Source organism: Peromyscus maniculatus, chromosome 16 (genome assembly GCF_049852395.1).
Source record: "Peromyscus maniculatus bairdii isolate BWxNUB_F1_BW_parent chromosome 16, HU_Pman_BW_mat_3.1, whole genome shotgun sequence".
NCBI lineage: Eukaryota > Metazoa > Chordata > Mammalia > Rodentia > Cricetidae > Peromyscus > Peromyscus maniculatus.
The window spans coordinates 21,879,990-21,905,441 of NC_134867.1; the positions used below are offsets into that span (position 1 = coordinate 21,879,990).

The 25,452-nt window shown below is 45.6% G+C and overlaps 1 protein-coding gene across 3 annotated transcripts in view; it reads left to right on the top strand.

The window, feature by feature from the left end:
• The window catches only part of Dcbld1 (discoidin, CUB and LCCL domain containing 1), an 81,004-nt gene that overhangs the window by 30,690 nt on the left and 24,862 nt on the right, over positions 1-25,452 (top strand). For all 3 annotated transcript variants that reach the window (XM_076552469.1, XM_006995334.4, XM_076552470.1), the window contains exons 3-5: positions 15,878-16,012; positions 18,605-18,656; positions 22,782-22,854. In XM_076552469.1, the coding sequence (XP_076408584.1) occupies positions 15,878-16,012; positions 18,605-18,656; positions 22,782-22,854 (260 nt within the window). The remainder of the gene's footprint in view (positions 1-15,877; positions 16,013-18,604; positions 18,657-22,781; positions 22,855-25,452) is intronic.

Here is a 25,452-nt window from a genome sequence, read left to right on the forward strand (position 1 = left end):
TTGGATCGTTAAGGGCTGAGAGAAGAATCTGGTTCCATTTTTTGTGGCTCCAGGACACACATTTCCTCCCATCATCTAATCCATTGGTCCTCAACCTTCCTAACGCTTCGACCCTTTAACACAGCTCCTCGTGTTCGTGTTGTGCTGACCCCCCAACCATAAAATTATTTAGTTGCTACTTCATAACTGTAATTTTGCTACTGTTACGAATAATAAGTAAATATCTGTGTTTTCTGATTGTCTTAGGTGACCCCTGTGAACCAGTCATTCAACCCCCTTGGGTTGGGACTCACAGGTTGGAAACTGGTGATGTAAACAAAGCCTGTGAGTGGGGAGGAGGAGTGGGGGGTAGGGCAGCCCAGGTTTGTAATCCCAGCACGTGGGAGGTGGAGGCAGGAAGATCAGGAGTTCATGGTCATCCTCTGATACATACTCAGTTCAGGGCTTCCTTGTGCTGCACGAACCCTGTCTTCTTGGCTAGACCAGCCCATTATTATGCTATGCAGCAATTTTATCTAAAACACACAGAAAAGTAGTAATTTAGTTGGTGATGTTAAGATAACATGTTTAATGATGTTCAGAGCTCTTCTTTTGTGGCTGCTTTAAAGATTTCCTTTGATGAAAACCACTAGCCAAGCATATGCTTTAACTGAGTTAAAATAGACCCTGGGTCAGTTTGAACCTCCCCTAGGAATGCAGAAAGACAGGCAGAAGCACTCTGTCCTCCTGGAACCTGAGCTTAGGCAGGGGCCAGCTCTGTGTCCCGTTGCCCCGCCCCTGGGAAGATGCAGGGCATCTGCAGTGCTGTGGCCACAGGGTCCCAAGGACCCATAGCTGTATTAGAGAATACTCTCTGAAGTGCACCTGGGAGGGATCACATGTTCTGGAATGACTCCTGCAGTTCTAACAGTTTCATGTGTGGCTAAAATAGCTGGGTCTTTTGGTTCAAACAGTTCAGTCCTTTTCATTGACCAACTAATTGTTAAAACCCACTGGTAAGGGACATTAAGACTTAAATTTGTTGTGTAGGATTAATGTTTTGAAAAAGAATAACATTTTCTGGCATGAGTGTTGGCAAACTATGCCAAGAGTCTACATTCTTTGAATGTGCTCACATTAGCTGTTGTGAATATGCCCAAATTGTACAGGTTTTATTACTGGCAGTTAACTTTTAATGGTTCATATACTTGGTTCATATACATTTTTAACATTCTTGAGGGGTTGAGGAGGTGGTTCCATGGGTAAATTAATTGCTGCACAAGCATGAAGGCCCAAGTTTGGAACCCCAGAACTCATGTAAAAGGCAGGCATGGAGGCAAGTGCCTATAACCCCAGCATGGTGGAGGCAGGCAGGTCCTGGGAAGCCTGATGGCCACCCAGTATAACTCAAACAGGTTCAGTAAAAGGCCCTGTTTCAAAGGTGGAAGGTGGAAACGTCAAGGAAAGACATCTTAGCATCAACCTCTGGCTTCTACACCCCCACCTCCCACACACTCAGGAATGCAACACACACACACACACACATACACACACACACACACACACACACACACACACACACACACACACACACGTTCTTTGCACCAAGATGAACTGTCAATAAGTGGGAATGCACCACTCCATCTCATAGGAATTGGGTAGATACACGCTGGAGATTGTTGGTATTCAAAAGCCTTTGTAGGGAAGATGGAGTGGGAATTGATTGCCCTGTGTTAGGACACAGCTGATCCTCCAGTGCAGTTAGAAGATACCCGTCTGAGTTTGGGTTTCTATTGCTGTGATGAAACACTATGATCAAAAGCAACTTGGGGAGGAAAAGTTTTATTTCAGCTTACAACTCTCAGGTCACATTCCCTGAAGGCAGGAATTAAAGCAGAGAGGCCATGAGAGAATGCTTGCTCTCCAGGATTTGCTCAGCCTGCTCTTTTTTACAGCCCAGGACCACCTGCCCAGGTGTGGCACCACCTACCTACACTGGGCTGGGGCCTCTCACATCAGTCATTAATCCGGAAAAACTCCAGACTTCCCTACAGGCCAGTCTCAGTTTCTCTCAATATTCTTGTCTTCCGAACCCCCTAAGCCACGAAGACTCAACAGCTTTTCCAACCCACTGTTCTGAAGTTCTTCCATGGTCTTCCCCAAAACATGGTTGGGTCTGTCACAGCAATACCCCCATGAACCTTGTATCAATTACTGTCTTAGAGTTTCTATTGATGTGATTACAAAAAAAAAAAAATGGCCGGAAGCAACTTATGAAAAAAAGGGTTTATTTCAAATTACAACTCTCAGGTCACACTCCATCACTCAGGGAAGGCAGGGCAAGAACTCAAGCCAGGAACTGGCTTGCTCCCTATGGCTTGCTCAGCTTGTGCTCTTACACACAACAGGACCACCTGCCCAAATGTGGCGCCATTCACCATGGGCTGGGCCCCTCCACATCAACCATTGTGTGTGGCTGAGTTAAGAAACTGACCCTGCTAAAGGCTTTTGAAGTAGTGAAAAAAATTGGAACAGCTGATTAAGCCAGGCGTGGTGGCATGCACGTTTAATCCCAGCACTCAGAGGCAGAGACAGGGCAGAGTCCTGTGAGTCAGAAGCCAACCTGGTCTTCATAACTAGTTCCAGTCCAGCCAGAGACCCTGTCTGAAGAGGAAGGAAGGAAAGAATGTTGGATGATGTTCAGGATCAGAAAGTGTTTAGCTGCCGTGGCTCCCGGGTCTCCTGTAATCAGGGATTGTTCCTCAGCCTGTCTTTGTCTTGTGTGCTACCCAGTTATTTTGTATAGTGTCTGTCAGCTTAGCTTGCTTTGATGTCCCTTGTGATTAAATTCAGATGCTGCATTTTTAACCCACATAAGATCATCCCTGTCTGTCTGTCCTGAGACAGGGTCTCACTGTAACTCAAGCTAGACCGGAACTTAACTGTAGCCCAAGCTGGTTTTGAACTCACTCACAGCAACCCCATCACCCTCGGCCTCCCCAGTGCTTTGAGTACATTCAAGACCCACCACGCCAGGCATAGTGCTACTTCCGAAAGGAATCTTTAGCTCAGCATGGTGACACATGCTCTTAACCCTAGTACTTGGGAAGCGGAGGCAGAAAGATCAGAGTTCGAGGTCATCCTCAACTGCAAAGGGAGTGTGAGGCCAGGCTGGACTATAAAACTCAGAAAGCAAGTGACTAGAAACTAAACCAATATGAATGGATAGACTGTAACTTTTCATTACCAGAATCTGTGAGTGGCATATGCTTTCAAAATGTGAAGTACGATGTCAGCATCACCTTTCTTTGCCTCCCCTTTCAATGTCTTCTCCAGTGGGTTTTTTGTCCCTCAAAACTGTACCGTTTCTAGGCTATTTCTTCCAATAACCATTTTGTTGTTATTCAAATAGAACAGTATAGAATGAGACATTGACGAAAAACATCTGATATTTATTATGTCTATAATATAGCAGAAACTCTATTCATTTCGGGGGATGAATACATTTAAATGGAAGCATACAGGTCGAGTGAGCATCCCAATCTAAAATTCGTATCACAAATTGTATAGTTTGGGAACTTCTTGTTCTCTGTCAGGACACAGAAGGACGGGATAAGATGGGATGGGGAGATGGCTCAGCAGGTGTAAACAGTGTGCCATCAGAGCCTGAGGACCAGAGTTCAGATTCCCCAGAACCCATGTAAGGCTAGGTGAGTGTGTGACGGCCCATTCATAATCCCCGAATGCAGGAGGCAGGGTTGAGGGAGCCCCAGGAGCAGATTGGCTAACTAGAGCAGCTGCATCTGTAAGATGTGTGAGAGACTGACTCAGCAGATAGGGTGGAGAGCAGCCAGGGGAGACTCTTAGCGTCTGCCTTGGGCACCCGCATGCACTTGCGCACGTGTGCACAAATAAATGAATAAAAGATTGGAAAACATTGTGGATTTCAGAGCACTTCAGGGTCTAGGTTTGACATGAGGCATGCTAGGCTGATAAAAATCTATACAAATACCAGGATGCAAAAGCCTTCCCACCATCAGACACTTAGTCCCAAGCACTTAAGATAAGGGACAATTAACCTGTATTTCTTCTGGGAAAACTTCCTGACCGCCCCCCCCCTCCTTCCAACCCCCAGTGTTTTCTAGGCCACCTAAGAGTATCTAGTTAAATATTGTCATAGTATTTTCTTATTTCAAAAATGGTTGTATTCTGTGCAGGGCGTGGTAGCACATGCCTTTAATGCTAGCTCTTGGGAGGGGGAAAGGCAGGCTGATCTCTGAGTTCAAGGACAGCCAGGGCTATACAGAAACCCTGTCTGGAAAACTAAAATAAATAAGTAAGTAAATAAATAAATCATTGTGTTCTGTCATCTGCAGAAACATGGTAGTGTGGCTTCTTGCTCTCTGAAATTCTAGTGTAGTCGTATCCCTTAACTCCACCCCAACCCCCCCCCCCCCATACATACGTGTTCTCCCTAAATGCATCATGTTACATTCTGAAGCAGCATACAAAGAAAGCACAAATCGATTAGAGTTGGACCTTCAACAGACAAGACTGTGCTTCTTATTAGCACATGTGGGTTGGGGGGTGCAGGTGAGGAGGCTCCCGGAAACCGAGGGGTCTGCCAGGATAAAAAGCTGGCTGTGGCCCTTTGTAGGGGCAGGGTGAGGGGCTTGGGAATGAGGAAATTGTTGCAGTCTCCCGCTCCTGAAATTGCTTTCCCAAGGCAAGATGACTGTCCTTTCTGTGATAAGCAAGACCATCTTCAAACTCATAGAAATCTGTTTCACAACCAAGGAACGTTGACTCTATCACTTCATACAGCTTTATGCCCTTTGTATTTGCTGATACTTCCTCCTCCCTCCAGTTTTCTGGTTCCTTCTAACATAGACACGCACACACCTTTCCCCCCCTCACCCCTCAAGTTCCCAGTCCAGGACCACCTGTTCTAGAAAGCTCTCAATGTCCTGCAGCTCCTGTTCCTCCCTCTGTGCTGTACTCTGAACCTAATTCAGATGTACGGGGCAGTCATTTCAACTTTACCTGAAGTGTTGCTGTTGCCCAATGGGTGTCCTTGAGCTGGGAGGACCCTTTATCCCTCCTTTCTCATCCGTTGAGTGTTTAGCGTAACCCTGCCATTCCAGATGATCAGTCACCATTGGCTTGTAGCTTGATTTTTAGCAAATATATAAAGCTGGCTTCTTTCAAAAGAGAAAGTTGAATGTCACTGTATTGACACCAATGGAGGAATCACACTTGGCTTTTCCTGTCTGCAGATACCTTCACTTAAAGAGAAGCTTGGTTTTCCATCCACTTACTGGGTGGAAATCCATGAAACAGCATTAGGGATGCATGGGACCCAGCACCGGCTGTGTGAGTGCCCTGGCCTCAGTACCTGCTTGTTCCTGAGTCTCCTGTTACTAACCACTGTGCATAAGGAAGAGGCCCAGGAACTTGCTTAAGCTCACTTAGCACTTAGGGATTCAAGTGGGCATCTGACTCTAAAAGTTTGCTCTTAATGAAGCACCTCACCATCCCACTTCAGCCTCACAAAGGCCATCTGAGCTCTTGTGTGGCACTTGCTGGAGGAAATGGGTGCTTCATCGGGTCTCAAAGCTGAGGCTGGGAGAAATCAGTCACCCAGCTTCCTGGTAGGATTACTGTGGGAAGCCGGAGTGGCCTGTGATGGAAGGAAACTGTAGCCAGTTTGAGGAATCCTGTTTTGCTCTTTGCTTTGAGCTGTCGGGAAATCAGGAAGTTCAAAGGTCAGTCTACATTTCCTGTACCTCCACCCCCAACATAGGTTTTTAACTGTTGTCAGTGACTTACAAGTACCACGATAGGGCATTAACTGTTCATGTTTGTACTGCACTAAAAAACGAGATAATGGAAAAAAACATAGGAAATAACAAAGAGTTTTCTCACTCGTAAGATTTCTCAGTTTATTCTAAGTTTTAGCCGGCGGTGGTGGCGTACACCTTTAATCCCAGCACTGGGAAGCAGAGGCAGGTAGATCTCTGAGTTCAAGGACAGCCAGAGCAACACAGTAAAACCCTGTCAAGGAAGGAAAAAAAAAATTTTGTTTCCTGAGTTTTCAGAATGGTAGGTATTTAGCATGCTGCAGTAGCATCTTGTCATTATGATTCTTGATTTTTTTTTTTTTTTAATTCCAAAGAGAGAAGGCACAAAGCCCAGAAGCCACTGTTTCACAAATAGTTGTCGCAGGCACTGGAAGTAAATAATAAAATTCTTCAGCTTTTAGAAGTTAAAAAATACAGAACCTTGAAAGGAATTTCCAGCCTAGAAAAGGCTGGATTTGCCTAAATGGTCTCCTCTAGGTATTTCATTTACATGACCATCGTCTCCAGTGGGGAGAAGCTTCTTCTCTGGAAACACAGATTCAGTTGCCTGCCACCCTGTGTGAAGGATGCCTCGGTAGGGTGCTGTGCTGATCGGGGAGGCATTTCTTCTCTCTTGTGTCCCTGAACCCCCAGGAGAGCTGCGCCTTGGTCTGGGAACCTGTCTGGCTCACTTGTCATGTGTTAACTGATTTTTGTCTGAGAACCAGAGACCCAAATTTCGTGACTATGGTTTTAATGGCACCATCCAGGAATATCCCCCTTTTTTATGTTAATTCTCCTTTTCAAAGAAAATGGCCCTGAAAATTCTATAATTTTGTACAATGACCTTGCTGCAATTAGCAAGCCTGGACAAATCCTGCCATTTGACTGCATTGAAAAGCAAATGAAAAATGGATAGAGCTCTAACTGCAGCTTCAGCATTTCTGGAGATTGTTTGATCAGCATGCCCCCCCTCAGCACAAAGCCAGACCACGCTGGGGACCACTTTCCTGGCAGCTGAGAGTGTGCCTTGTCTCTAGCCCTGCCAGGGGTGTTCCCAGGGAAGGCCACTGAGCCCCACCAGGCATGTTCTTATCTGTCCTGAAAATTATATATGTAGTTCAGAAGGGGCTCCATACGACTAATGAGGGGTTTGAAAAAGGAGGCCTTTTGTTGGTCCTTTTAATTTATGACAAACCTCTAAGGAGGTAGGTTTTCATTTGGTGAGTGTGTGTGTGTGTGTGTGTGTGTGTGTGTGTGTTTCCACTGACACTGGCTATAGAGGGGAAGGAGAGGGTTGTGTTCTTAATGTTATGCATGGGACCCTTTCACCATAAAATAGTGGCTTAGTTATTCAGCTGCAAGAAAACAAAAACCACTTACCACCAGAAATGACCTGGGATTGTTTCTAGCTTCACTCTCAATGCCTTGCGATGCCAAGGACGAGGCAGCCTGTGGAGAAGAGCTATGAGTCGCTGCACACATTGCCTGGAACCTTCCATGCTTTGGCCTGGAGCAGGCAGTTGATTCTTCTTAATGGCACAGCTCTGCTTTATCCATGCATGGAGACCAAGGGTTTTCCTCTCGGCTGCTGATGGAGTGCCAAAGGGGATGAATGCACTAAGGAACCGGCCCCTGTGCTCAGAGAAGGCAGCCAGCTCCTGCTTTCCTGGCCTGGGGTCTGTGAGGGCTTCGTTTCATGTCTGGGGACAGATGCTATAATGCTGCTCCATTTAGTGTCGCTAATGGCTCTTCCCTGACCCAGGGCTTCCACTTACCCACAAAAAGTAAAAGTGATCTCTCTTCCCTTATTTTCCTGCCTATCTAATTAATGTTCTCTTCGGTGCCATGGGGATTTGCGACTGAAGCATAAGATGTCACCTGTCCCACTGATAAGAATAGAAGTCACAGCGCTGTGAATGTGGTTTGGTTGGTAGGGTGCTTGCCTAGCATCCTGGGGCCGAGTCTCTGCACAAAACTGGGTGTGTGGTGGGGGGAGCACTCTTGTAACATCAGTACTTGCACTGGGATGTGGAGGCAGGAAGTTCAAGGGTGTCCTTAGCTACATAGTAAGTTCTAGGCCAGACTGCATGTGCTGCGTGAGACCCGGGCTCAGAAAGGAAAGGAAAGGAAAGGAAAGGAAAGGAAAGGAAAGGAAAGGAAAGGAGAAAGGAAAGGGGAAAGGAAAGGGGAAAGGAAAGGGGAAAGGGAAGGGGAAAGGGAAGGGGAAAGGGAAGGGGAAGGGGAAGAGGAAAGGGAAGGGGAAAGGGAGTTGAAAGGGAAAGGAAAGGGAAAGGGAAAGGGAAAGGGAAAGGAAAGGGAAAGGAAAGGAAGAAAGGCAGCAACAGAGGAGGACTTGGATGACAGGTTCCAGTACAGGGCCACTCTCGGCACTGCTGGTGGGGAACCAGAGACCCTACAAAGTGTGCACCCCGATTTTAGAAAGGTGGGACTTAACCTGACTTTAAATAGCAAATTCCCATCAAAGCACACTGTCTGCAACCAAGAGTATACCCAATGTGGTCAAAATTACGTGATATGAAATGGTCAGAACTAAGAGCTGTGAGCACTCATTTGGGTTGACGATCTATTTTTTTCCAGTGTTTGAATATAGGAGAGCCCCCTCTTAAAAATCAAGTGGAAAGTACTGCGTGAAGGGCAGGCCAGCATCATGTAACAACAGGACCGTGCTCTGATGTGAGAAACAAGACCCTCCTCTCACTCTGTAACAATAGCGAATTCAAGAAGCGAGCAAACTTGAAACCTGAATGTACTATTCTGCAGAAAGGGCCGAGAAAAGCCAAAAAATGTCTGGGTGTTGATTTGAGATAGTGGTTTTTAAAGTCCCTGAGTGAGGGGCTGGAGACATGGCTCAGCAGTTAAGAGCACTTGCTGCTCCTGCAGAGGACCCTGGGGTCTTTTCCCAGCACTCACATGGCTCATGAACATCAATCTGCTGACCCTTGAGGTCACCAGGCACACACATCGTTTACATACATACATGCAGGTAAAACACTCACGAATAAAATGAATATGAAAAAAAAAAAAATAAAGTGCCTGATAAAGGCCAATTCCTGCCCTGTTTTTCCCACAGAGAGTTAAGATCTGGCGGTGGTGGCATACGCCTTTAATCCCAGCACTCTGGAGGCAGAGCCAGGCAGATCTGTGAGTTCGAGGCCAGCCTGGGCTAACAAGTGAGTCCCAGGAAAGGCGCAAAGCTACAGAGAAACCCTGTCTTGAAAAACCAAAAAACAACAACAAAAAAAAAGATCTTCGCCCCCTTTGAGCAGAGCCATCTTCCTCCCCAAATTCCTTATCCTATGGGTTCAGGATGCAAAACCCGATGAAGTGAATATTCTGGGGCTTGGGACTGTCTTTTCTGTTCATGGGTTCGGCATAGGAGCAGACCGCCTGCAACTTTCCACCTCAGAATTCTGAGACAGGGAGGTGACTCTAGAGCTGAGAGAGCCCTGGGGGCTTCCTGCTTCTCTGTAATGCGGATGAACTTAAAGCACCATTTCTTTCTTCCATTGAGAAATAAGACTTCACTGGGCAGTTTTGCTAGTGAACATTGCATGTATTTAAACAAGCCAAAATGGTACAGGTCAGTGCTCAACATGGCTTCCATTTTGTTTTGTTTTCTGAGATAGGGTCTCATGTAGCCCAGTCTGGCTTACAACTTGCTGATAGCCGAGGATGGCCTTGAACTTCTTATCTTCCTGCCCCATCTCCCAAATCCTGAGATTACAGGCATGCATGTCACTATGTCTGGCTTCAACATGGTTTCTTTTGGGGAGATTGTTTTTAAGGGAGGGAGGAATGACTAACTTATCATAGCTGAGGTTTTTAGTCCATCGTGGGAGGGAGAGTGGGGTCAAGCAGGGGAGAGTCGGGATTTCAAGGTCATCCTTGGCTACAAAGTGAGTTCAGGGCCAGCTTACACGACATGAAGAGATAGGCACACGCACGCACGCACGCTCACATACACATGGAATGGACTCTAAAATGGAGTAGATGTAATAAGTACACGAATGGGTGGTGACGGCCCCTCACTATCAAGTGTTGTACACTGTCCGTAGCTCTGTCCATGTATCCATACCATGAGCAGGACAGAAGTTTCTTTTTATTTTGTGTTTGTTTGTTTGTTTGTTTGTAGACAGGGTCTTGCCCAGGCTGGCTCGGAATTCACCGGGTATAACTCAGGATGGCCTCAAGTTCCCTGGCAGTTTTCCTACCTCCGCCTCCGGGTGCTGGGATCCCAGGCATGAGTCACCCCATCCAGCTCAGGATGTTTATGTTTACCAGCATCACTGAAATAGTTCAGCCGCAGAAGGCGACTTGGCGGGGCGGGGCGGAGCCTAGGGGCACAGCAAAGTCACATCACCATGCAACAGAGCTCACGTGGGAGGTTTCCTGGGGAGGGGGGGAGGCACAGAGTCTGCCGCCTGAGCTAGAGCAGAAGGCAAGAGAGGGGAGTGAGAAGGCCTTTTAAGAGGAAACCTGGCGCATGCGCAGAGGGAGAGTGCTGTACTTGGCTCCACTAGTCACGCTGTCACATCTTGACTGATGCTGACAACATGTCCTATGAGGTCCCTGAGAGCAGGCCAGTGTAAATGCCTGAATTTTACACACCAAGAGCATGGAGAAGGCCGCTGAAGCCGTGGTTGCTGCTGTTAAACGGACAGTTTTCACTAGCCTGGCCGTCAGACACCATCAGAGTTCCGAGGAGGAGGATAGAGTTTACCTGAGTAAGCAGAAGTGCAGACCAAGCAGCCTCCGAATCTGTTAAAAATGACAGAGACTTGGGGTTGGGGATTTAGCCCAGTGGTAGAGCGCTTGACTAGCAAGCGCAAGGCCCTGGGTTCGATCCTCAGCTCCAGGGGAAAAAACTGACAGAGACTTAACAGCTGCCTAGACGGCCACCGCAGGGTCCTCTGTGGTTGTGGGGGGCAGAGGTCTCAGGGTCTCTCCCCAGCGAGCCTCCCACGTGAGCTCTGTTGTGTGGTGAGACTTTGTGCCCCCCCCCCAACCCGCCAAGGTTGCCCTCCGCCTTAGCTAAACTATTACAATCTCCGTACGTGTGGAATGCTTTGACTTCATGATCTTGATTTGATACATATGGCCCATCTATCACTGACCAAAATGCTGGTGTGTGGCACATGATTTCACCGCTTGAACATATGTGGGCTGGAGAAGAGTTCATAAGAGAAGATACTGTTCTACCAAGCCTGTCATGCTGCCCCCCCTCCCCGGGGGCTGAGGCAGGAGAGTTTCACAAGGGCTGCCTAGTGTTCACGGCCAGTCTAAGCAAGCTAATGTTCTAGTTTTAAAAAGTGAAAAAGAGGACTGGGGATGCATGGCCACGTTGTGTAGGGAGTGGGTTATCATCTTTCAAGGAATCTGGCTGAAAACCGAGAACGTCGCTTGGACAGCTAGGGTCTCCTAGGGGTTCCCATTGGATATCTCTTTCCCTTTTAACTCTAGGAAGACAGTTACTAGCTTCTGTTGGGTCCAAAGGAAACTCTATCTCCCCCGAATTCTGGCAGTTAGACAAAGCCCAGCATTCCTCTACCAGCTGAGCCATTTCCAGCCTTCCCTGGCGAAGGGACAAAAGGCTATCTGTGGTGCCCATTAGCATATCAAAGCTCATGCCGCCCTCCAGGCTCCTTCATTGTCCCAAGCACTGGTTACCCACTTCAGGGTCCATGCTGATATCCTGGCTCTTCTCTGCTCTTCTCACCTCTCCCCACCCCAAACTTCCTCCCCCACCTACTAATTCTCCATATAACCCTGCAATTTCAGCTCTGCTCCTTCCCTTTCTGTCTTCCGCTCTTGGTACACCCTGTCTCTTCATGTCTCGCTCTCCATTCGTTCATGGCTAAGTCCAGTCTGCTGGCCACGTTCAGTCTACTACCTTCTCTGTCTGTTCTGGACTCTTCCTGATGCCTCTGGCTGTTCTCTTCCTCGGAGCTGCCATGTCGTCGGTTTGTACAACTTCTAGCCTGTGGAAGCATCACATTTATGCTGAAATGTGATGATATTTTATGTGTGCTTTAATAAATAAAGCTCGCCTGGAGATCACAGGAAATAGCTAGCCATTTTAAGTAAACAAAGAAGTCGGGTAACGGTAGCACATGACCTTAATCTTATCACTTAGCAGGCAGGATCTCTGTGTGTTCAAGGCCACACTGGAAACAGAGCCAGGTGTGGTGGCACATGCCTTAAATTCCAAAACTAGTTAACCATGGAGGTCTGGAGGTCTGCACAGACAGACAGGAAGTGACCGAGCAGTGTAGGAAGAGGAAGTGATGTAGCTGAACGGAGAGAGCAAATCAGATGGCAGAACAGCAAGGCATATAGACGTAGGTAGACAGGAAGTAACTCGCATTTGGAAGCTGCAGAGTTGGTGAGGTAAGGTTGGCTGGTGGCTTACCCTATTTCCCTGATCTCTAAGGCTTTCACCCCTATATTTGGCTCCGCGGTTTTTTTTTTTTTTTTAAATAAGACCATTTAGAAATTTGTCTGCAGATCTGCAGCCATCCAGTCTTGGGGTTGGGTGGTAGTTTGGGTGCCTTGCCCAACAGGCTGCATTGCAGTCAGGGCTCCAGTTCCATCCGGTTCCATCCTCACCCGGAACTAAGCCTCACTCACTCTGTAGTCACTCAAGAAGTCAGGAAAGCCATTCCACGTGACAGAGATACAGAGAAAGGTTTCTCACACTCCCGCTAGGACCCACCGTTTGTGGCATGCTGAGCGAAAATAAAATCTTTCCTCCCCAGCCTGCTTTTGCTCATTGTTTTATCCCAGCAACAAGAATCCTAACAAGGACAGTTATGTAACAATAGGTCAGCTAATTGCCTGTTTTTAATGTCTATAAACAATATTAAAACTTGTAAAAGTCCTAATTATCCATGGCATCTGTGCACACTGGATTTATTAGTACTTTTCTCTTACTCTGGTAAAAATATCCTGACCAAAAGCAACTTCAGAGAGAAAAGGCTGTTTTGGCTCACAGTTCAAGGATACCTGTCATGATACATGACAAGGATGTCATGACTGGGAAACCCCGGCAGCAGGAGCTCACGGTAGCTGGCGGCCAAGCTGCACATGAAGTTTGAAAGGAGAGAAGGATGCAGCTCCTGCTCAGGTAGCCTTCTGTGCAGTCCAGGACCCAAGGGCAGGGAATGGTGCCACCCTGCTGTAGGGTAGGTCTTTGTCTTTCGCTCAACCTCATCAAGGCATCCCTCACAGCTATGCCTGGAGGCTTGTCTCTTAAGTGAGTCTGGAGCCTGCCAAGTTGCTAATCATTATTAACCACCACTCCAGGCAACTGCCTTGGCACATGCTAGGCAAGCATTTTGCCACTGAGTTATCTACATCCCCAGCCCTTGGGTTCCTGAGACATGCCCCTGGCATGTGCCCCAAGCTGTCATTGAATTCCAAAGTGTCCTGCCTTCTCTTCCCAATGGCTGGGATTGTAGTCATGAGCCAGCTCCAGTATACAATTATTTTCTTTCTTTGGCACACTTAATTTCTTTCTTTCTTTTCTTTTCTTTTTTTTTTAAGGTTTATTTATTTACTATGTGTACAACATTCTGCCTCCATGTAACCTTGCATGCCAGAAGAGGGCACCAGATCTCATTATAGATGGCTGTGAGCCACCATGTGGGTGCTGGGAATTGAACCCAGAACCTCTGGAAGAGCAGCCAGTGCTCTTAACCAATGAGCCATCTCTCCAGCCCTGGGACAGTTCATTTCTTTTCCATGGTATTTCAAAGAGAATACATTTTTAAAATGTTCCATGTGTCCTTTTATTTGGGCTTGGCTTTTACAAATTGTTGTGAATCAAAGAACATTTCAGTGCAAGCAATATTTGAAGCACAGAATGTACTCTGCTGGTGACGAAGAGACGAATATAATTTTGTCTTGTTCTGTGGGCACAGTGTAAATAGAAAACATGCATTTTTTATTAAAGAAGCACTCAGACAGCTCTTGGTATATGAGCTATTTTCAGTAACCTGCAAATCTACATCAGGGAAGTATTAATATGTGATGAAGGCTGGGAAAGAGGGAAGTGGGAGCTGGGAGGATGGCTCAGTGGGCAGAGTGCCTACCACAAGCGTGAGGACCTGAGTTGTGATCTCCAGTACCCACATAAAAGCCAGGTACTTTAGCCCACTGGCCACACAGCTCAGCTGAATCCATACGCTCCAGGCTCAGCAAGAGACTGTTTCAAAAATTAAGATAGAGGAGTCTGAGAGATGACTTGGCAGTTAGGAGTGCTTGTCGCTCTTGCAGAGGACCACGTTCAGTTTCCAGCACCTACACGACAGCTCGCAAACATCTCTAACTCCAGTTCCAGGAGACCCAACACCACCTTCTGGTCTGTGTGGGCACCAGGCATGCACACACATAGTGTACATACATACATGCATGCAAAGACTCAAAATATATCCTTAATGAAGTCAAAAGCAATAGAGGAAGACACCCAAGGTTGACCTCTGGTTTCTCTACCCATGCACAGGCACACATGTGTCCATACTTACACATGTACACTTAACCTCACACACAACTTTAATGGATGAATGGGGCCAAGAAGTCATTGTACTTGGATTTCACTGTAACTTAGTAATAGGGAACAGCAGACATGTAGGGCAGGAGAATAAGGCCCCAGCCCTTTCTCATTCCCTCAGATCTTCAGAATATGAAACTTGGATGGGACAGGAGAGCAGTCACATCCTTCCTGGCAGGACAGGATGTTGATTAGTTGGGTTCCGGATCTACTGAGTAGGACCATTTTAATCCTATGACGGTCTGGGGTAGTGTGAGCCGGTTTGATTCCTGTTGAATTGGAGCGGTCATTTCTTTCCACGTCCCTTCCTTCTTAGCCTGATTGTTGTAGCTGCTGCTCTTGACTGCTTCTGTACTGTTCTAAGAGAAGGTGGTGAAGAATCTCCCTTCAAAACTTGCTTGTGGAGCTGGACGTGGTCTCAGCATTCAGGAGAGATGGATCTCTGTGAGTTCTAGGCCAACCTGGTCTACATAGTGAGTGCCAGGTCAGCCAAGACTATACAATGAGACTGTCTCACAAAAGAAAAGGAAAAACAAACAAAAACAGAACTTGCTCATGGGGCCCACAAGATGGTTCCTTGGATAAGGTGCTTGCTACCAATCCCATTGACCTGAATTTGGTCCCCAGTACTCACAAGTCCAAACCTCCTCTGACTCCACGTGCACACGACGGAATGCAGTGCTCTGTTGGACTTCCCGGAAGTAGGTGGGGGAAGGGCTAGCGGTTCTGTCTCATCTTGCCCTTTGAAAGTTTATCAACATTGCTATTGCTTTCCAAGCAATTTCCTCTAGAAATAATTTTATAGCCTTTATTCAAGCTTTTGTGCAGACTCTGTGGCACAAATCAAAACACACTTTGTGTTAAGACAGAAGTTAATGCAAGAGGAAAATGTGAACAATGCATAGAGCAAAAATTTAACTTTTGAACATGTATTTATGAGTATGTGTGTGGGTACATGCATGCCACAGAACTCAATGAAAGCTAAACTTCAGCTTACAGAAACTGGCTCTCTCCTTCCACTACAAGGACTTGGTGACAAGCACCTTTATCTGCGGAGCCAAGCCATCTCACCAGTCCAGTATTTTTTTTTTTTAAATCACATATTCAGCATTATATTTTCATCTGGAACCTCCTTTGAATGGGTTTCTTTGAGCAAACTGAGTAGGTCCCTAGCGTATATTCTCTAGGATAAACTTTTCATTATTTTATTCGGCCTGTTTTGCTAGTCTTTTTCCAAGATGGAAACCCATCTGTAGGGTTGTTCAGAGTGAGCAGACTCCACCCTCTTTCTTCTCCACCATCAGCTGCTCCACCGCGAGCTCATCGGTCTACTCAGCTCTGCAGGTCAGTTTCTGTCAAACACACTTCCAGGTGGATAAGAATTACACATTTTAATGTGTGTTATAGAGTACATCTCCTCTCTAAACAGACTTTTCTTTGCTCTCTGTAAGTTTTCAAATGTACCACACATGTGCTTTGTTTCCAGGTCCGTACTGTGGGAGTTGGGCTGTTCCCAAAGAACTCTGGGTGAATTCAAATGAAGTGACTGTCCGGTTCCAGAGTGGAACTCACATTTCTGGACGGGGCTTTCTTCTGGCCTATACCAGCAGCGACCATCCAGGTACCACCGACAAACCACCATGCCTATATAAAGCCTATCTGCCTGAGACATCTTTTTGCTCCTTATCTCTTCCTCTGGACATAATTGTGATCCCAGACACCACAGTAAGACGTGAGGACAAGCTGGGCGTGCCTTTAATCCCAGCGGTCTTGAGTCAGAGGCAGGCTGATAGCTGGGATTCCAAGGCCAGCCCGGTCTGCACAGGAGTTGAGTTTCAGGCCAGGCAAGGCTATGGTAGTACAACCCTGTCCTGGGGGAGAAGGGGACGGGCCAGAGGATGTAAGTGGAACAGCTTCTTTGAAGTCGTTGGTCCTGTTCTGAGTCATTTTAGAGCGTGTGGTGAGTGGATTCAATGATGCCTGTGGGATGGAGTGAATCTTGTTTCCTGTAAACCTTGATTGACACGGCTTTGGGTAAATTTCCCTGACCCTGCTATGGTCTGGCTTCTTTGAAGTCCTTCTCCAGCCTCCTTTCTTGCTCAGGAAGCAGATGTTTTCAGTGGTGACTCTCACACCTGTCACACCCTAGCACACCAGCTTGGAGACACAGTAGTGGCAGCGGGGTGAGAAGTCACTGTCCCAAGACACCCCAACCGCGGTTGGGAGAGAAGGGAAGAGAGCATGAGTACTGATGAGTGGGAAACTGTCGGTGTTAGAATTCCTGGCCACACCCCCATGCCTGTGCAGTGCTGGCGAGACACTTAGTCATCCCAGGGCCTTGCGTCCTACGTAATCCATGCTCTGTGTCATCACGTAATTTATGCGCATGTGTAGCATAGCCACATAAGCCCATATGCAGGGGAATCTATAAAAGCAGGTTCCACAAATCCTTCCTCTTCTTCCTTCACAATCTTTCCATAGGCCTAAGCACATCTCTTCTGTTCCCTTCCCTAACTACACTCCCCCCCCCCCCCCCAGACAGGGTTACTCTGTATAGTTTCGGTGCCTGTCCTGGAACTCTCTCTGTAGCCCAGGCTGGCCTCGAACTCGCAGAGATCTGCCTGGCTCTGCCTCCCAGTGCTGGGATTAAAGGCGTGCGTCACCGCCACCAGGCATTAAACTCTTACAGTGGGTTTTGTTGTACCTCGTGGCTTTTCTAGTATGGTAAACAGTGATGCTTAATAAATAACATTGCGCCGCTTAATAAATTACAGTCGGCTCCTTCCTGGGTCTCATATGGTACAGAGACATCACTATGTAACCCACTACATCCCTATCCAGGGTCACAATGTGCCCAGTGTTCCTGCTGTTACTCCTCTGTGGCAGAAATTGTCTGGAAGGGGATGTGCTACTCATTTCCTTCGGAGAGGAGTAGATATGATTGGCTCTCATGGCCAGTATTTACCATGTGTGGTTCCTTACGATTCTTCAAAGGTTCCTGGAGAGAAAGAACTATTGCCAAGAATATGGGATATTTGGGGAGCTGGTTTAACTAAATATGTTCCCCTGTAAATAATTTTTGTTTGCTCCCTATTGTTGATCAAGATTTTTGATCACTAGCCGGCACACACTAATCTCAATACTGGGGAGGCAGAGGCAGGCAGATCTCTGTGGGTCTGAGGGCAGCCAAGGCCACACAGAGAAACCCTGTGTCAAAAAAACAAAACAAACAAAAAAACAAGATTGTTCATCACCGTGTCAGTGTTCTTGGTAAACTTCTGTTTCTATGTTACTGGATGCTGCTGGCTAAACTGTTTGAATTAACATGCTCTGAGGGGCCAGGTATTTTGCTCCATTGGTAGAATGCTTGCTTGTCCAGCATTCCTGGAGCCTAGGGTCTAACTCCAGCACTACATAAATCCAGTCACCATAGGACATACCTGTAAGCCCAGCACTCAGGAAGGAGAGGCGAGAGGACCAGAACATGTGTCTTAGTTAGGGTTTCTATTGCTGTGAAGAAATGCCATGACTACACAGCTCTTACAAAGGAAATCATTCAATTGATGTGCCTTACATTTTCAGAGGTTCAGTCCATTATCATCATGGAGGGACATGGCAGTGTGTAGGCAGATGTGGTGCTGGAGAGGTAGCAGAGAGTTCTACATCTTGTGTGGGCAATAGGAAGTGGTCTGAAGCACTGGGCATGATTTAAGCATATATGAGCCCTCAAAACCTGCCTCCACAGTGACACACTTCCTCCAACAAGGCCACACCTCCTAATAGTGCCACTCTCTTTGGGGACCATTTTCTTTCAAACCAACATAACATGTCAAGGGACCTGGGCTATGGGGAAGTGGGGGGATCTTCCTGGGAATGTTTTCCATAAACTGTGATGGTTTTCCTCCTGGCAAGGATATTGTGTACAGGATACATGCAGATGTACAGTGGTTACTGTTGGAAGTAGATTCTGTTATTCTCTAGACAGTAGCACTGAAAAATAACCATTGGTAATAGGAAGGAAAAAGAAACTTAGTAAACATTGGAGATTGTAATCTCAGATTTCATTTAAGAAATTCATAAAAATTCATAAAAAATTCAATTAACATGATAATGCTTTCAAAGTTTACTTTTTTTAATCTCTAAAGAAATATTCAGAAACAGGTGGCCTGGTTTCCACTTACCTGCTAATTGCATTTCTCTTTATTTGTAATAGATTTAATAACCTGTTTGGAACGAGGCAATCATTATTCGGAGGAAAAATACAGGTAAATATGTGTCCTGAATTATCCACATGTAACAATAAGTATTTGAGATGTTCCCCAAAGGCATAGTCTGCAAACCTTTTGTCTAGAGCTGCACTGTAAATAGAGGTTTTGTAGGTCAGGAGTTCCCATTGCACTGACTCATGCGATCTCTGTTGCTGTTGAAGCAAAGAGGCAAAGGTAGATGATGGAAACAAGTATGTTGGCATTCTAATAAAGTTTTATTTATAAGAACAAGCCTAGGCTGGAGAGATGGCTCAGCAGTTAGGTGTTCACATTGCTCTTGCAGAAGACTGAATTTGATTTCCAGTACCCATATCAGGAAGCTCACAGCTACCTGTAACTCTAGCTCCAAGGGATCCAAATGCTCTTTGGGCACCTGTCCTCCCATGCTCATACCCATACAAAAATACGCACATGTACACATGATTTAAGATTAAAAAGCCTTAAGAAAAGAAAGAAAGAAAGAAAAGCAGTAGTGTAGGGATATGGCTTGGACTGAGTGTGGTGGTACATACCTGTATTGTCCTAGTCATTGGGAACTGTGAGCAGGAGGTTCAGTGGTGAGTCTGGGCTGTATGAAAAACACACACACACACACACACACACACACACACACACACACACACACACACGAAGAAGCAGCAGGTTATATTTGGGACTTGGTCCACAGTTTGCTGATCCCAGATTTATGCTGTATTACCAGTGAGCCACAATTGAGTCTGGAGTCTACTGTTTCTTTGACTGGTGTGTGGAAATGAGTTGTTTCATTCTTTGTTTGTTTGTTTTTCGAGACAGGGTTTCTCTGTGTAGCTTTAGAACCTGTCCTGGATCTCGCTCTGTAGACCAGGCTGGCCTTGAACTCACAGAGATCCTCCTGCCTCTGCCTCCCGAGTGCTGGGATTAAAGGTGTGAGCCACCACTGCCTGGCTGAGTTGTTTAGTTCTTTTATGGGGCTTCTGTCTTTAACCCTAAAGAAAAGCCTAGAGAGAATATAGATAAGGATTGTTATCTCAGCTTTTCTTTAACTACAGATCTACTTAATCTCTGATACACATTTCCCTCTCCATCATTGATGAAGTCACATGGTCTAGAGGAAACCGAACCACAGGGATGCTCTTTCTGCATTTCTTTGTTGTGTAGGGCTCTCCCGGGCATTGTTAAATGCCTGGCTTCTCTCTGAATTTCACTGTCCGCATGCCAGTTGTGACAACCAAGAGCGACTCTAGACAATGCCTCCTGTCTTCTGGGGGCACACAAGCACCCCCAACTGAGATTGCTGTCTAGAAGTGGCTGCCAAGAGCAATAACAAAACTGTGACTTTCAAGTGCTTTCTCAGTGGCCCGTGCCTCACTCTACACCATACATGGAAGTAGCTTCTAGATTCCAGCCCGCCTGCAAGATTGCTTCTGTTCCATCCTGGAAATAGAGGCTCACAACCACTAAGTCAGCCACACTGAGTGTGCATGGCGAGTTAGGTTTAAGAGCCTGTGTTCTTAACTGTCTCACACCTTAGGACATTCTCAGTGTAGGTATTTGATGCACACAGCACAGTCAATCCCAGTATTAGCTAACATTAACTCTACCAGAGACACATGAGGAATCAAAGCGTATGAAATAAATGTTGCCCTGAAGGTTATTGTTCAGCCCATGTAAACAGAGGCTAATGGCCTCTAAAGTTTTACCAGCCAAACCTATTCAGGGCCCTGGGCATCATAGAGAAGGAGAATATATTCAAGAATACAATGTGGCATTATGATGACAGACTGGTTCCACTTTAGGCCAGCCATTTGGCAATGCTTAAGTATGGCCACTAGTATAGGGAGGCCCACGCCCCTTACCCATAATTCCGGAGTACAGAGAGCTTTGGAAGCCCTTTGTTACTCATTCGATTGTCAATTCATTTGACAGCAAAATTAGACCGCATTAGCATGAGGCTATTTAGTCTTTCTGCGTTTTGCTTACTATAGCTCTTCGTGCATTCCATATGAGCTATTCCGGCTTTTGATTAACGAGTGAGGGCTCCCCGGGGGTCTTACATTATGTGCATCATTGCCGCCATTTCACTTGCCTGCAACCCTAAACGTTCTGAATCCAGAGGCTTATCCCGCACTGAGCACTTTGTCTCTTAAGGACCTGTGGACCTGCAGGAGGTTGTTTTTATTTCTCAATTCCTTGATGACTACTACCACACAGGCCACCAGGAAAGAACCCTGAAATGTCTATTTGAGTCATTCCATAATTAGTTGTCATTACAGCCTAATTTTCTAAGCAGCAAGAGGAAAGTGAAAGGAAAGGAAATTAAAAAAAAACAAACAGCTGCTATTTTGGAATCTGTCACTTTTTAAATGGAGTAAAGAAGCCTCAAACCCTACACAAAGAATATAAGCCACTAAGGAATGCTGGGAGCGCCAACTGATTATACAGTACCAAATGGTCAACCCTGAAAACATACATACATTGTGGAAGCCAAGCAGGTTGTATTTCTGAATTTAGGAATATATGTTTATGCATATATGTAACAATGATTAATGAGAAAAAAGACCATGAATTTGAAAGAGACAAGGAGGGGCATATAGGAAGCTTGGAGAGAGGAAACGGAAAGAGGAAATAATGGTGTGATTATACTATAATCTCAAAAGAAGGAAGGAAGGAAAGACGATATCAAGCAGTATATATAGAAATGGGTGTACAGCATTCATCTTCAGAGCTGTCTGGTTTTATACTTTGGCTGTGTGTGTGTGTGTGTGTGTGTGTGTGTGTGTGTTTCAAAGATGTAAGTAGCTGTTCTTGATGAGTTGACACTTCAAGAAACTAGAGATAAAGAGATGGAGCCCGGGAGATGAGAGCAGTGTTCCAGGGCAGCTAGTTAAGTAGAGACTGAGCCAAGTCACCAGCCTCTAGCACTGAGACCCTTCAGCCACACTAGCTTCTGTGATGTGCTCCTACACAGCACCTCAGATGATGACTGTTAAGTGAATTGAGGCTTGTTTTATTATTTATTGAGTGTGTGTGTGTGTGTGTGTGTGTGTGTGTGTGTGTGTGTGTGTGTGTATACACACTTGTGGGTCAAACCTGTCCTTAAACATGTGGTCGTATGGTCTCAGGCTTCGGATTAGTCAGGATTACCAACTTGTATGATGAACCCTGAATGAGCCCTAATTTTAAAATAGGCCTTTTAAACTGTAAAGGTAATTTATTATTAGCACAGAGTAGTAATATCTGTTACAGTAGCCCTGATGACTCTGTACTTGAGCTATATCAAGTCCAAAGTGAAGTGTACTGCAGTTGTAACATATATCCCCAACACTAAGAAAAGACAAAGTTAAATTATCTCCTTGATTCTTGTTGTTTTTCTTTATATGTGGAAATTAACAGGACTTAGATATATTGTGTTAAATGTATATTATTAATTTTCTTTTAGTCTTTCTATTTTTCTAGAACAGCCACTAGAATATTTAAATTTACACATCTGGCTTCCATTGTGTTTCTGCGGGGGAGTATAGTTTAGAGAATGAGCTGTTGTAGTGTGTGAACACAGAAATTCTGTTCCAAGAGAGAGTTCAGGAGTGTTTCTCTTCCTCTTTTGTTCATCCAAACATAAAATTTCAAACATTTCTTTTAGTAAGAATAGGGCTATACTATATAGGTAAATTTTCCTTTAATCTTAAAAGTATTTCTTGGGCATCTTAGAATCAAAGCACATTAGGGAAGCTGCTTTAGTACTTACTAGTGACGAATCCTTATAGAAAGCAAGGAACTATTTTTTTTTTTTTTTCCGAGACAGGGTTTCTCTGTGTAGCTTTGCCCCTTTCCTGAATCTCGTTCTGTAGACCAGGCTGGCCTTGAACTCACAAAGATCCTCCTGCCTCTGCCTCCCAAGTGCTGGGATTAAAGGCGTGCACCACCACCGCCCGGCGCAAGGAACTATTCTGTGAAACTTTCCTCCAGGTTAGCATTTAGACCAGTTTGTGTTTTTGTAAATTAGGTTTCTCCTTTGTCTTTAAAGCAAGATAGTGTTGCCTGTGTTGGGAAAGAGGGAATAAAACCTGAAGTTTAGTTTACTGTCTTTCTTTGGTTTCAATGTAGTTTGATCAAATATAAATTCTCTTTTCTTCTTTTTTCTAGCAAATTCTGCCCAGCTGGTTGTAGAGACATAGCAGGAGACATTTCTGGGAATATGAAAGATGGCTACAGAGATGTAAGTGATTAAGGGTAACACCAAAGGAGTAAGTGTTGGTTGCTGTGCCTGAACTGGTTGCAAAATCATACGAATTGGGATACAGAAATCTACACAGATGCACATTTGCTTTTTTATGAGATGGTGACATGCATTACTTTTGAAACCAAAGTAGTCTATGCTTTCATTCTTATTTCCTGTTAAGAGTAATAGAAGTGAAATGAAGAACAAAAATATTTTTAGCACTTAAGTATTATTCCATTGTACTGGTCAGCTTTCCGTTACTGTAATGAATACCTGAGTTAAATCTACTCTTAAGAGTGTGAAGGTTTGTTTCTGTCGCACATTTTTGGCACTTTCAGTCAGCCTGCTTGTAGTATGTCATAGGGGACGTCCGGATGAAGCAGGGGGAGCATGTAGTAGAGCAAGCTGCTCACCTGAGAGCAGCCGGGAAGCAGAGGGGCAAAAGGGGCATTCCACAGACCCTTGCAGTGGCACATTCTTGGTGGCCTAATTTCTTCCCATAAGGCCAACCTCCTAAAGGTCCTGCCACGTGCTAATCGTGCCACGGGCTGGGCATTGGCTTTTAACACGTGAGCCTTGAGATCTAAACACCTGTCCAGTTTCTACAAAAGGCCATAGATTCCGACTGCTGGTGGTACACACCTTTAATCCCAGCACTTGGGAGGCAGAGGCAGGTATTGGGAGAGGAAAAAAAAAAGTCATAAATTTGTATACTTAAACATTCATATTCTCTCTCTCTTCCCCGTCTCTTGAACTCAGGGTTCAACCTCTTTTTCTTTTATAGGCGCGCGCGTGCGTGCGTGTGTGTGTGTGTGTGTGTGTGTGTGTGTGTGTGTGTGTGTGTCTGTGATCACGGAACACCTCTGTAGCGTCCGTTTTCTCCTTACTTCGTGTCGACCATCAGGCCTGCATCACCAGATGGCAAGCTCTGCTGACTCTGAGTCATCTGGCTAGCCCTGGTGCTCTAGTGCTCCACTTGGCTTCTGTACTCGAGCCAAGGACCTGACTGGTCACATCACAGTAAAAGCCATCTGTCCCACTCTCACTCACCACTGCTGCCCTCTGCCGCCGCCGCCGCCGCCGTCTCTATGCCTAGGAGGACTCTCTGGATTTTATATATATTGTTCCCAGACAAAAATAAGTCTCAGAAGCTTATTTTTCTAATCTGTCCCAGCTCCTAATACATAATCCACCACTTATTTCTACTTACAGGTTTCCATCCAGGAAGCCCGCCCCTCTCTGCTCTCCTAGCTCATGTTACTATTTAAAATAGTTGGATTTACGTTTCACTGTTGGAAGTTGGTCTGATTTGTCCAAAATGTGAAAAGTCTGTGCAGTGTTGGGAAAAGCTGTTACCGACGTGCCGTGGTGCATGGAGAAGTGTCTCACCCTGCAGAGATTGAGAAGTCAGCCGGCTGGAGAGAAAGCATGACTTTAATTTTGTTGCAGGGTTGGTCTTCTTCTTATTATTTTGTTTTGTTTTTTCTCTTAGCACATCCTGATTTTGAAATAGATCATGGTGTAATTTTGCTTTTTCTTTCCTCCTTCCTGTACTGCTTTTGTTTATAAACTGGACACAGGATATTCATCTGGCCTATTGGACTTTTTTTTCCTTTTTTTTTTTTTCCTCCTCCATGTGGGACACCTAAGTTTTGACTCTTCCAATGGTCTATACCTCTTTGTTTTGAATGTTTACTTAGCAAAGCTATTCCTAAATGATTCCAGGAAATTAGCTAGGGGAAGTCAAATGTCAAACTGGAGTTTCTTCCCTTTCAACGTTTTTTATTGTTTTCCTGTTTTGGGGGGGGTTTAGGTTTTTTTTTTTGTGTGTGTGTGGGGGGGTGGGCGTGGGTGTGTGTGTTGGAGGTGGGGGTGTAACGGGGATGGGGAACCAGTGCTCCTGTGTGTTAGATCTGTGTACTTATCTTACAAGGCTAACATTCAGGTCCCCTGTTACTCACCAACTCCTTGGTACCATTTGCTTTTGCTTTTGTTTTGTTTTTTGGACAGGGTTTCTCTGTGTAGCCTTGACTGTTCTGGAACTCATTCTGTAGATCAGGCTGGGATCAAACTCAGAGATCTGCCTGCCTCTGCCTCCCGAGTGCTGGAACTAAAGGAGTGCACCACCACGCCTGGCTGACGTTTATTTTTGAAAGCACATCTCTCTCTCTTTATTTTTTAATAATTTATTTTAATTTTATTTTATGTGCATTGATGTGAAGGTGTCAGATCCCTAGGAACTGGAGTTACAGTTGTGAGCGGCCATGTGGGTGCTGGGAATTGAACCTGGGTCCTCTGGAAGAACAGCCAGTGCTCTTCACCACTGAGCCATCTCTCCAGCCCCTGAAAGCACATCTCTTTAGAGAAGTCTGATTAGTGCTTTCGATGTATCTGTTAGATACTTAACCGCTGCATAATAGTGTGCACACACCAAGGCTGAAGCAACATCTGTTGTCTCCAGTTGTCTCTGCTTGCTTGTGCACTTACTTGTTCAGAGACAGGGTCTCACCATGTAGCCCTGGCAGGCCTGGAACTCTCTACAGACCAGGCTGGCCTCAAACTCAGTGACCTACTTGCTTCTGCCTCCCAATTGCT